The sequence below is a fragment of the Danio aesculapii genome, chromosome 5 (genome assembly GCF_903798145.1).
Source record: "Danio aesculapii chromosome 5, fDanAes4.1, whole genome shotgun sequence".
Lineage (NCBI taxonomy): Eukaryota > Metazoa > Chordata > Actinopteri > Cypriniformes > Danionidae > Danio > Danio aesculapii.
Genome location: NC_079439.1, coordinates 12,455,554 through 12,469,172, shown reverse-complemented (window position 1 = coordinate 12,469,172; position 13,619 = coordinate 12,455,554). Strand labels below are relative to the sequence as shown.

At 36.2% G+C, this 13,619-nt stretch overlaps 1 protein-coding gene across 1 annotated transcript in view; it reads left to right on the top strand.

The window, feature by feature from the left end:
• castor1 (cytosolic arginine sensor for mTORC1 subunit 1) overlaps positions 1-13,180 on the top strand; it is a 49,988-nt gene extending 36,808 nt beyond the window's left edge. Inside the window, exons 8-9 of the mRNA XM_056457384.1 lie at positions 366-460; positions 11,899-13,180. Coding sequence (XP_056313359.1) covers positions 366-460; positions 11,899-11,967 — 164 coding nt within the window. The 3' untranslated portion in view covers positions 11,968-13,180. The remainder of the gene's footprint in view (positions 1-365; positions 461-11,898) is intronic.
• Positions 13,181-13,619: the final 439 nt, after the last annotated feature.

Sequence of the window (13,619 nt, the reverse complement as noted above, 5' to 3'; positions counted from 1 at the left end):
TATATATATATATATATATACACATACTGTACATACATACATACATATATATATATATATATATAGAGAGAGAGAGAGAGAGAGAGAGAGAGAGAGACGAGCTGAATCTTCGAAATTATACAAATTTTTAAAATAGGCACTATCCTTATAAATAAACTGCATAGTTGCAATCTAAATAACTACTAATGCATAGTTACTTTCCACTCCTAATGCCTGTGCATATAAATAGATAAATGTCTAATCCAGTTACTAATCCAGGCAGCAGTGAAATCTGTTTATCTGAGTGACTGATGAACAGACACTACATATTAAATCAGAAAGCCAGATTGATCTCCATTATTGACTCTCTGTGTCTTCTTTTCCAGATGAATGTGGGATAGTTGCTCAGATATCGCAGCCTCTTGCGGACAGTGATATATCAGCGTATTATATTAGCACCTTCAGCTTCGATCATGCTCTGGTAAGTCTTACTACTTTTATTCATTCATTCATTTTCCTTCGGCTTAGTCCCTTTATTTATCAGGGGTTGCCACAGCGGAATGAACCACAGCGGATGCCCCGCGGATGCCCCTTCCAGCTGCAACCCAGTACTGGGAAACATCCATACACACTCAAACACTACGGCCAATTTAGTTTATTCAATTCACCTATAGTGCAGTCTTTGGACTGGGGGGGAAACCCACGCGAACATGGGCATGGGGACGACATGCAAACTCCTTATTTATTATTATTATTTTTACATTGTCTAAATGTCAATTCATTTGGGTTTTCCATGGCAGATCAGGGTGGCCAGTATAAAATAAGTACATTTGTTGGTGCTCTAATAAATTATTATTAAATTATATTATTAGATTCTGATCACCATGTTTGGGTTTATTTACCAACCATTTAATTGCATTGGTCACAATATTGACTGTAAAAAAGTGACTAACTGTTGCATTTTCTCCAAATATTGAAAAAAAGGGTCTCGATTAAATATGAACAGATGTGTCATGGTTAGTGCAAATTGTCACATGACCAGAGCATTTACTTTATTATTATTATTATGGTTGCATGCATGTACTAGCAAGCAAAGGGAGGACTGATGGTCTGATCTGACTGGATGGTGTTTTTGTTTGATGACTTGTTTTTCCATGTGACATCTGATTATCTACTGTCTATGCTTTTCTCTTTTCCCAGACACCACTTGTGTTTTAGCAAAAACTGTATGTGGTTCCCTATTAGTTCATTAACCAAGGTCATAAACGTTCTTTGAGTAATATTGAACTATACACTATTACAACATCTCTCTAGGGCTGGTCAGTGTGGCCAAAACAGTAAACAAATTCACTTGTTATATATCACTTGGATTCTTTCTATATGTGGACAAACACCTAATGACCATTTCCATTTCAGATTTCCATTTTTTAAAGCCAGAAACGAGAAACGTTGTAGTGATTTAGTCGAGAAACATTGCAGTGATTTGAAAGTAGAGGAAACTACTGCACCGCAATCTCAATCCAAACAAAATGATAGGTAGTGGTTTAAATGAAATGATTAAACTATGTTCTGACTTTGGCTTTGTTCAATAATGCTTCATTAAAAAGCATCTATACAAAACGAAAATAGTCGCCAGTCTGAATAAATATGCAAATTCACTCTTTTCCAATGGGTTGATGTAACTGTATTTTCAGTCTAATTCAATTTAAGTTCATTAGTATAGTGCTTTTCACAATAATTATTGTTTCAAAGCAGCTTTACGAAAGGTGCACATTATTGTATTACAATCAAATTCGGAAAAGTTAAGGTTATTAGTTACCATAACTTTTATTAGTTACTAATAACTTTTAACTGTTAGAAGCGAATAGTTACTAGTTAATTAGTTAAAGTTATTATATATAAGCAACCTGCAGTTTTATAGTATATACAGTGCATCCGGTAAGTATTCATAGCGCTTCTCTTTTTCCACATTTTTTATGTTACAGCTTTACTTCAAAATGGATTAAATTCATTTATTTCCTCAAAATTCTACACACAATAGCCCATAATGACAATGTAAAAAAAGGTGTTTTGAAATTGTTGTAAATTTATTAAAAATAAAAAACCTGAAAAATCACATGTACACAAGTATTCACAGCCTTCGCTGTGAAGCTCTAAATTGAGCTCAGGTACATTCTGTTTACACTGATCATTCTTGAGATGTTTCAGCAGCTTAATTTGAGTTCACTTGTGGTAAATTCAGTTGATTGGACATGATTTGAAAAGGTATACACCTGTTTATGTAAGGTCCCAGGGTTGACAGTGCATGTCAAAGCATAAACCAAGCATGAAGACAAAGGAATTGTCTGTAGACCTCCGAGACAGGATTGTCTCGAGACACAAGGCTGGGGAAGGTTACAAAAAAGTAAGTGGAAGTGGAAGATGTTTGTAACCATCAGGACTCTTCCTAGAGCTGGCCGGCCATCTAAGCTGAGTGATCGGGAGAGAAGGGCCTTAGTCAGGGAGGTGATCAATAACCTTACAGAAGGACATCCATCTGTGCAGCAATCCACCAATCAGGCCTGTATGGTAGAGTGGCCAGACGGAAGCCACTCCCTGCCAGGAATTTGCCAAAAGGCATCTGAAGGACTCTCAGATTATAAGAACCAAAATTCTCTGGTCTGATGAGGCTAAAATTGAACTCTTTGGGGTGAGTGCCAGGCGTTACTTTTGGAGGAAACCAGACACCGCTTATCACCAGGTTAAAACCATCCCTACAGTGAAGCATGGTGGTGGCAGCATCATGCTGTGGGGATGTTTTTCACTATTCTACACTATGGGTATTGTGTGTAGAATTTTGAGGAAATAAATGAATTTAATCCATTTTGGAATAAGGCTGTAACATAAGAAAATGTGGGAAAAAAAGTCCTATGAATACTTTCCAGATGCGCTGCAGGTGATGTCTACATGTGTATTTAATATGAAATATGTTATGGATGCAGTACATCGAGGAGGTTGTTCTCGCAAAATCTATTCTGAGAGGCTTATAGGCAATTGTATAGGACTGAAGGGCTTAATTCTGCGAAAACAACCATCCTGAATGTACTTTACCCTGTATATTACATGGCTACTTGCCACGAAACATAAACAAAACATTGTTTTAAGCCGTAATATCTTATAAATTCTTTGATTTAAATGCAAAGCTGACAGAAATAAAAACAGCTGATGGAGTATACACTAACCTGCGCATTATTCAGACACAAGATGACAAGATGATGGTGCCGAACAGTCAAAAATGGCAAGCTGACAGAAACGAAAACAGCTGATGGAGTATACACTAACCTGCGCATTATTCAGTCACAAGATGGCACCAAGCTCACAGAAACGAAAACAGCTGATGGAGCATACACTAATCTGTGCATTATTCAGTCACAAGATGGCGCCAAGCTCACAGAAACAAAAACAGCTGATGGAGTATACACTAACCTGCGCATTATTCAGTCACAAGATGGCACCAAGCTTACAGAAACGAAAACAGCTGATGGAGTATACACTAACCTGCGCATTATTCAGTCGCAAGATGGCACCAAGCTTACAGAAACGAAAACAGCTGATGGAGCATACACTAATCTGTGCATTATTCAGTCACAAGATGGCGCCAAGCTCATGGAAACAAAAACAGCTGATGGAGTATACACAAACCTGTGCGTTATTCAGTCACAAGGTGGCGCCAAACAGTCAAAAACTGCAAAGCTGCCAGAAACCAAAATAACTGGATTATACACAAACCTGTGCGTTATTCAGACACAAGATGATGGCGCCAAGTATCAAAAACGCAGAGCTGACAGAAATGAAAACAGCTGATGGAGTATACACTAACCTGCGCATTATTCAGACACAAGATGATGGTGCCAAACAGTCAAAAACGGCAAGCTGACAGAAATGAAAACAGCTGATGGAGTATACACTAACCTGTGCATTATTCAGACACAAGATGGCGCCAAACAGTCAAAAACTGCAAAGCTGACAGAAACAAAAACAACTGGAGTATACACTAACCTGTGCATTATTCAGCTACAAGATGGCGCCAAACAGTCAAAAACGGCAAGCTGACAGAAATGAAAACCGCTGATGGAGTATACACTAACCTGCCCATCATTCAGTCACAAGATGGCGCCAAACAGTCAAAAACACGAAGCTGACAGAAACGAAAACAACTGGAGTATAGACTAACCAGTGCATTATTCAGACACAACAGTCAAAAATGCAAAGCAGACAGAATTGAAACCACTAGAATGGAGCATATACTAACCTAAATATTATTCATTCAGAAGACGGAGTAAAACAGTCAAAAAGCGAGACATGACAGACAAGCAGATACATATAAAGGTGGAAGTAGGTATATGTATTTAAACGTATTCACTGCTTATATCAAGGTGATTTCGAAGATCTTGGATGAGCAGGTGTTATTTAGAGGTTGTTAACTCTGAATAACATATCTTGAAATATCACGACTGAACTTGAAAGAAAAGATATGTCCTTTTTTATTTATTTATTTGTTATTAAAATAGGTTTGGCCTAAAAGTAACACTGGATATGTTTTTGTGATGAAGCCAGATACTCAGGAATACACGAGGGGAAGAATACTTTATGATTCATTCAAAGGGTATTCAGTCATTAGGGTATTAGGTCATATCCTCTTGAATTTTGAAGTAGTTGTTGTTGTTATTATTATTATTATTGTTATTATTATTATTATGTAATATTACTATATTAATCTTGCCATGAAATATTCACAAGTTGCCGATGTTGCAATAAATAAAAAAACATTAGGGTTTTAGAATTTCAAAAAAGAATAATTATATGTGTGTGATTTTTAATGATGATGCTGTCCCCACCACCAGGAACATGTGATGTGAGAATGTCCTTACAGTGATAGAGGAAGCATGAGCAAAGACTCTGTCACTCTGGTCTCTCTGTGACTATATTTGCACTATTTTAAAGCAATTATTTGAGTTATCTAGATCCAAGTCTGTAGTGTAATTAGACTGTAATGTAATCAAATCTCAAAAGCATGCTGTTTTAAATATTACCTTTCTTGCAATATGTAATATAGCTGTCTGTGAATGTAAAAAGTCTGCTATGTTTTTTTTAATTAAGTGCATGACAAAGTTATTGTCTTTATAAATATTAATGCTGAATACCAGAAACAAGCAGTCAGGAATTTCAGTTTAATTTCCCTAATAACGATGCAGATTAATCTAAAGTATGCAGTTAAATGAAACGCTAGCACATATATACAAACATCTATGAAATGGTCATTAAGATCATGGGTCATTTCTGAATTTACTGTGCTTACATATGAACTTCTTTCATTACATCTATGAAACGCCCATTTCGCGTCCATAAGGTCTCATAATCAAGCACAAATCTACCAGTGGGAATGTCCTGCTCATGTTATGCCTGTGATGGTGGTTAGGGTTGATCAACTAGTTCTTCCAAAATTTTATAATAGGATGCAAGCTTGAAATAAATATTAAAATCAATGCAATCCCAACTGTTTAGTGTTTGATATGACAGAGGGAAGGAATGTCCAGTCAGATATATGATAATGGGTCTTTTGTTTCTGAAATCCACTGTAACCAGTAGACCAATCAAAACAGACTGGTCCATCTGACCAATCTTTGAGAAAAAATTCAATGTATATTATGAGAATAATAATAATAATAATAATAATAATATTAATAATAATAATAATAATTATTATTATTATTATTTTACATTGGATTTATATAAAGATCATTGTAATAAAACAAAATGTAGTGTATTTTAGGGGACCTATTGTGCAAAAATCACATTTATAAGGGGTTTAAACCATAGTCTGTAAAAATATATGGACTGAGCATCCGTGAAGTCACCCATAGGTTTCTGAAGAGTCGCCATTTTGTTCGCGCGTCATCGCACCCACGGCGGGATACCAAACAAGGGCAAAGAGGCGGAGAGTGGGCGGAGCTACAGACACCTGCTGGCACTTTGCTTAGACCTGGCAGACAGACTTTACTTTGGGAGAAACGCTTGATACTTTATTAACTGCGACTCGTTTGTGTTCTGACCACATGTGCTTGGCTGTACACTATATCAATAAAGTGATTAGACTTTCAAAAACACTGTAGTAATACATTGAGCCACTAAACATTGCTCTTATGACGTTTTTCTACAGGAGGTAAACGCGAATTACTTCCAAACACTTCAGATATAGTGTGTGTGTTAGTAAATGCAAGACTCTTGATAAAATCCAGCACAACACTGTATGATAACACTTCAGATGACTGTTCTAGAGCCTACAGCTAATCAATCTGTCACATTCTGGAGTGCTTTACGGGTCTAAAGAAAAATATTAATGATAAATGATCTTAAATTAAACAAATACATTTATAGAGATAGTATACAAGTATATAACTTTACTCACATGGGAAAAGGAGGCCACGTGAACGGTTTGTTAGCACAATTAAATGCACACAGCATCCCATATCATCTGATAATTGTAAGAAATAAGTCCAAAAGGCAGCTGACTGTGTAAAGCCACATAAAACAACACAAAAATACGATGAATATGCCGAGATCAGTGGCTAATCTGCCGGATTCAGCTGAGGTGAAGTGACGGCGACCAGCGAGACCTAGCTGTCACTCAAGTGGCCACGCCCTTAATTATGCAAACTTAAAATAACCTATTATAAAGGAAATGGATGAGTTATAAAAAAATTCACCCCCCTCACAGTTGTCATGGAGGGTAATAATAGCTATATGAACCAAAATCGTTCTTTGTACCAGGCTGTAAACACCTTTTTTTTCTGCTGTAAATTTGGCCATTCTAACAGTGGGCTAAATTGCACTTTGCTCTATTATGGAGCCAGGACTAGCGGAATTTTGATGAATTGCAGTTTCAATTACTTCCGTATTGGCCTCCCGAGGGAGAGCGGGAGGTTGCCGCTTGGTTTAAACGCAGTTGTGTGGCAACAGTGTGTGAATATAACCAGCTTCTAATGCTAAAAATGGATTCATTTTATTTTTTTATAATGACAGTTAATAAAAACAGTCTGCAGAAACACTTTGATTGACATTCATAGGGACATCAGAAATTTATTTTAGATCTTGTAAAAAGGAGCATAATAGGTCCCTTTTAAATGTATAATAGGGGCATCAAGTTAAAAAAAAGCTGCTTGCATGACATCACTGGCTTATGTTTTATCATTAGCTGCTTTGGAAGTTCCTTTCACAAAAAACATCTTCTGAAATATAAAATGTTCCATGCATGCTAACATGCATCTTATCATACTCTCATGAATCAGCTCTCACTGATAATGAGGCATGTTGGTCTACTCCCATCCTACAAAAAAAAGCTTCATAGCATTGGGTATGTTCAGCTGACAGCATGTGACATCCTTCACATGCACTGCATATTTGAAAGGGACATATTCATGCTCGTGCTTCTGTGTCACATAGGGATGCCTGCGATTTATTTATTTATATATTTTTTAAATCTGCATTAAAAACAAACCTGGCTTTTCAATAGCTGCATCTCTAGTTATATTTAGGCCCAATCCCAATTCTAGCCCTTAACCCCTTACCCCTCGTTTTGTGCATTCACGTGAAGGGGTAGGGGTGTCCCTATTCTCTTTAGCTTGAAACTGAGATTTTCTAGGACCAGATTTCCCAGAATACACCAGCTACAACGGCAACATAGCTGCCCCCGCTAGTCAGGAGATGCCTAAATGTAATTATTTTTTGCATAAAGAATTTTTGCAACAAGCAAGCATATGTTTTAATACATTCATAACCGCGTTCGTGTTTTACGCTCATGCTTTAAAAAACAATAAATAAAAACTTACTAAATGTATCTTTAATCCATAATAATAACTCTTGTATAGTAGTCCCACAACATACTTTTTACATTCTGACACTCGATGACAATCAAAACTCTTGTCAGAAAAGTCTAGTGGCTGGTAATGAGCTTTTTACAGTGTCTGCTATAACGTTAATGTTTTTTGTGTTTACGTAGATGAATGTGGCCACGGTGTAAATGCACAGTACAGGTATGATCTTATTGCCACATTATATCATTATGATAACATCATATTGTTCCCTTCAGTGATTTCCTGAAGATGAATACCAAAAAATAACGCAACTGGAATAACTATAGCAGTCGCCATCGTTGATCTCATATGAAGCAAGAGCTCGCTACGACATTTTATGATGAGTGTGGTGTTGTAGTGCTGTCCCATTTTTTAGGGGTCAAATTGGAAACCCTTCCCCTTCACACTCCATTTCAAGGGCCAAGGGGAAGGGGTACAGAAATAGAATTGGGATTGAGCCTGAGTATTGTTGTTTGCACACCATGGACATGGTCTAATTGTATAGATTTAAAGGGGATGTATCATGCTCACTTCGCCCAATCTCATATTAATGCTTGACAACCTATGGAGTAGAACTGCATCCATCTTATCTCTAAACAAAATAGTTTTTTAATACTTAAAAATATACAGCTTTCTGATTCTCTGAAAAAGAAAACGAGGTTTGTTGTGGCTGGTCGGGTCTACAGAGTCAACATTGTGCAAGCATGGCAGCTTCCACTGACGCAATCGACTGCATCCTGTGTTATGGCTGTAAATAAATCAGGGGAACAACTTTGTATACGTCAAAAGAGTTATAACTACAATCATAGATGTCTGATCAGTCTAGGCTGGTCCCTGGAGATCAGTGGCGGATTTAGGCATGGGCAATATGGGCAATCGCCCAGGGCGGCATCTTGCTGGGGGCGGCATGGGGAGACGGTGCAAAAAAATGTGCCCCAGTAAAAGCTTTGAGATAAGATTTATTTTATGCAAGTGTATTAATTTAGAGTGGTTATCCCAGAATAAAGACGTTAGGGGCTATTCACATTTGGCATCTTTTGCATACGCAAGTGTATTCCTTATGGGCAACCAAAACAACGCTGGTGAAAACAAATTCAAACGTGCGCAGAAAAGCACTCCCGTGCCCCTCACATGCGCTGTTCCTGATCCCGGTTGTTTATGCACAACGAAATGTGTCGACATGCAAGTCGACAAAACTAAAGTTTATATAATATGATGATGATGTTACTTTGACTAAGCATTGCTATGAAGCAGAAAGGAGGGAGTCAGGGAGGTAATAACATTAATTCCCCATGAGTTAGGTCTGAGACAACAGATAACTCTACAAAACATATTTTTTGTACTCTATAGAACTGTAATTAATATATTAATGCAAAAGTCTTAGAATATTACTCCAGTTGTGTCTTTACATTGTTTCAGTTCCATTTAGGATTGATTTGTTATTTATTTAGAATAATAATTGTATAATAATATTAATAATAATTGCTGTAGTTATTGAAATTAAATGAATATATTTAAATGTATTTCAAATAGTTATTTTAAATGTATATAATTAAAATATAAATGTAAATATTTAAAATGTATATAAAGTCGAACACATAGTGTCTTCATTTCTTGGGGGATGGGGAGGGGGTAAAGGGGGTGATTTCGCCCAGGGCGCCATTTAAATTAGAACCGCCATTGCTGGAAATTATGATCACACTGGAATGTTTATTACATCTTTAATCTGTTTCTAGTTTCAAATCTGCCCTCCTACAATGGCTGCCGCTGAACCAGAGAAAAACGAGTGAGGTGCTTGTCAAAGGTTAAAGCCTGGCAAAAAATAAAAGATCTTTGTATGAAGTGATTTATAGCAATTGTAGCCTAACAGAAACAACCCTGTTTATTTATTTTTCTTTTCCTCTTTTCTTTTTTTTCCTGAATTTTTTCTTTTCTTTTTTATTCTTTTCCCCTTTACCTCGTATACAGTATATGATGTTAAAAACTTGTCCTCAGCAAGCACCTTTGCAGAATCTCGCTCTCACGCTGGTCATGCGCACACCTTTTCAGAAGGAGAGCCCATAAAAGCATTTCCACCACATTTGTTTGAGTTACCAAGAGTCAGGCTTGGAAAAATAAAGCACAACATATTTTACCACCCAAAAAGTACGATTTTTGCAAAAGTAGCCCCATTATGACCAAGTCCATTTTTGAAACTTTACTTGCAGGAGCCATTTTTTGGGAGTTGTAATTTTCATTTACACCACTAGAGGGCGTATAATGTATTTATGCTCTCTTAGCGATGACCTGGGTAGTAGAGGTCTGCACTCCATGGAACCCGACCAGATTTCTTGCAGCACGGGAATAAATTTCCAAATAAAACGCGGTAGTGGTCGGTAATTCTGGTGTAATATGAACAGGAGCGGCCGGGCTAACAATATAGCGTTCTCGAGTCCCAAGGTTATTTCGGAACAGCATATCTGTGTTTTCCTCATTCTTATTGACCACCAGTACAGCCAGTGCTCATGACTGTTACACATGCTGAACGCATGACCAGTGTTTTCTGCACGTGCTTTTTATCACACAGTCTGTGTGCACATCATCTGCACAACAGTTAAAGTGAGGATGTGTTGTCCTTCAGCTTGCATAAGAAAATGGTTCGTTTACTGTTAGGAAGCCCACATCAGGCAAGTCTGATGTATGGGAGTCTTTTTCATGTGTCATAGATGCAAATGGAAAAAAAAAATTACCCTACACGATGTGATAATACCACAAAGTTTTACCCTTTGGCAGTCACAAAACTGGAACCTCAGGTTTAAGGCAGCACTCTTGTCTCAACACAAAGGGGCCTTTTCGTTTTATCTGTTATCTCTTTCGGTCGGGTGCAGAAAAGCCCCTGTTCACACTTACAGTATACATTTTAGTTTCAGAACAGCGTTTTAGACTGAAAACTATACACATCTACACTGGCGTTTCACCTAGCATTTCTGAAAAGATATCCGTCCACACTACACTGCTGAAAACGCACATCACATGACCACACACACACACACACACACACACTGGCATGTGCCGCAGCTTATGTGTACGTCTGAGCTCCAGGCAGTCAGCGGGTGCTTTAAACACAGTTCCCCAGTTGAGAGCAGGTCGGACAGTTCATCAAGGATCTACTTTAGCTACACGATGCCTCAACATTTTTAGTGTATGTTAAGTTGATATCAAAATGAAAATAGACAGTTCCTTATATCATGTTTTCATGTCATTGTTAAGATAGTGAAAGAACGTAGCCAGGCGGATGCGAATGAGGTTATATAGTACACTTTTTTTTTTTACCCGACGTGTTCTCGGGAGTTTGTTTTCCAAATCAAACTTGCACAGTCTGAACTTAAGGAAAGGGCGTAAGACTGAACTCTGTGCACTTTAATATTAAGAAAAAGCCCCAATAAGATAGGCTAATGTTTGCAAACACACCTCCGCTTTCCCCATCCACACTGACACAGAGCAGCAGCATATTAAAATTAAAAACAGCCTCTTTAGCATTTCCAAAACACTCAGCTTTCAGGGCTTGAAAACTCCAGGGTAGTGTTGATGAAAGGTGTAACTGTAGCAAGACTTATGCATTTTAAAACCTCACAGGAGCGAAAAATTATAAATTTGTCCCGCGCAGACCTCTACTGGGGGGCTAGAAAGAAGGTCAAACGAGTCTTTTGTTTGTGATGGATTTGAGAATAGTTTATGTTTATTTTGATGTTTACTCTTTTACTTTTGATGAAATGGACCATAAATGGATTGGAATATCCAACTTTATTTTTGAAGGTATGGACATTTCATTATACTATCGATCTGTTCAAGGAACAAACACATCAGAACGAACGATCTAATTATACGCTCCTACATGCTTGAGCACCAGAGTCCAATACTCCAACTCTGAATGCATGAAATAGCATTCGCCCACAATTTTAACTTATTAATTAAATATCAAGCTATAATATGACCTGACAGACCTGATGATGTGGAAACTGACAGACCTGAATCTTTTTGTTCTCAGGTGCCAGAGGAAGACATTACAAGCGTGACTGAGATGCTTCAGACTCAGCGAAAGGAGGCGTCCAGTTGAGGACAGAAAAAGACCTTCACAGTGGATGGTAGATCTTACATGAGCCACTAACACACAGTATTATTCTATAACCAGAGGTGCTTCAGTCACAGCATTCAAGAGCTTAGGCTTCAAAAGCCCTGAACTCTGAAAACAGTGGCTTTTTATTTTGGTTTGTTTAGATTTTTTGGGGGCTTTCGCAGAAACGGCAGTGCTGGTTAAATCCCATTTCTGAGAATTTGAGTATTTACATGATTGATTTTTGTAAGGATGTTGATGTGGCAATTTATGCCTGACTACTTAAAGCACTTTTCTGATTTGAAATGAGAAGTTTATTGTTTTTTATTCCACTATTGCAGGGGTAGTTATACGCAAATTGATGTCCTGTAATTGATGAAAGTTTCCGTTTGGCTTACCTGCAGACATCATTACTCTAAGTATTGCACAAAAATGTCTTCCAGTGTTGTCTAAAATCAGGGTTTATTTTCTCGATTAAGCCAGTTTGAGGTCAAACAAAAGGATTTTTTATTTGTTGTAGCAACCTTTGGTGTCATTTAAACATTGCACTTAGAAAAACACAGTTACTGATGGAGAATTAGTCGGATCACTTTTGAAAAACTCATGCTGTTATGACTGCTTTTGTTGGCTTAAAAGCCGAACGGCAACTGTTTACACTTATAGCTTACTGGGGTGAATCTCACAAAAATGTATCTAGAAATATATTTTGTATTTAATAAATGAATGAGTTTAAGGTCATGTTTTGCATAAAGAAAATAAAATCAATTCTGAAAGTCTTAAATAATTTTGATCGCACTGAAATATTTTTTCACATGACCTCAGAACAAACATCATAGTAATTGCACTTCAGTATTCGTTTTACAGTTCAAAATTACTGTATTAAAGTTGTGAGAATCAAATGAGATGATTCTGACCCAAACATAAATAAATAATTAAACAAAGAGTCAATTTGACATAAAACTGTAATTATAGATGGCATATAGCCATGTTATGATGCCAAATAAACACACACACATTCACACACACATAAATATAAATTTTAAGTATATAATATTTATAATTTTATTAAAAATGCAAAACATTGTAATTTAAGCAATGTTTCAGCATTTCATTTGAATTATTTCTCTAAAACATTGTAATTAAGCATTAATTAGGCATTTATTTTATTATTATTTCTTTAAAACATTGTAATTAAGCAACATTTAGGCATTTATTTTATTATTATTTCTTTAAAACATTGTAATTAAGCAATATTTAGGCATTTATTTTATTAATATTTCTTTAAAACATTATAATTAAGCAATATTTAGGCATTTATTTTATTATTATTTCTTTAAAACATTGTAATTAAGCAATATTTAGGCATTTATTTTATTATTATTTCTTTAAAACATTGTAATTAAGCAGCATTAGAGCATTTATTTTATTAATATTTCTTTAAAACATTGTAATTAAGCAATATTTAGGCATTTATTTTATTAATATTTCTTTAAAACATTATAATTAAGCAATATTTAGGCATTTATTTTATTAATATTTCTTTAAAACATTGTAATTAAGCAATATTTAGGCATTAATTTTATTATTATTTCTTTAAAACATTGTAATTAAGCAATATTTAGGCATTTATTTTATTATTCTTTAAAACATTGTAA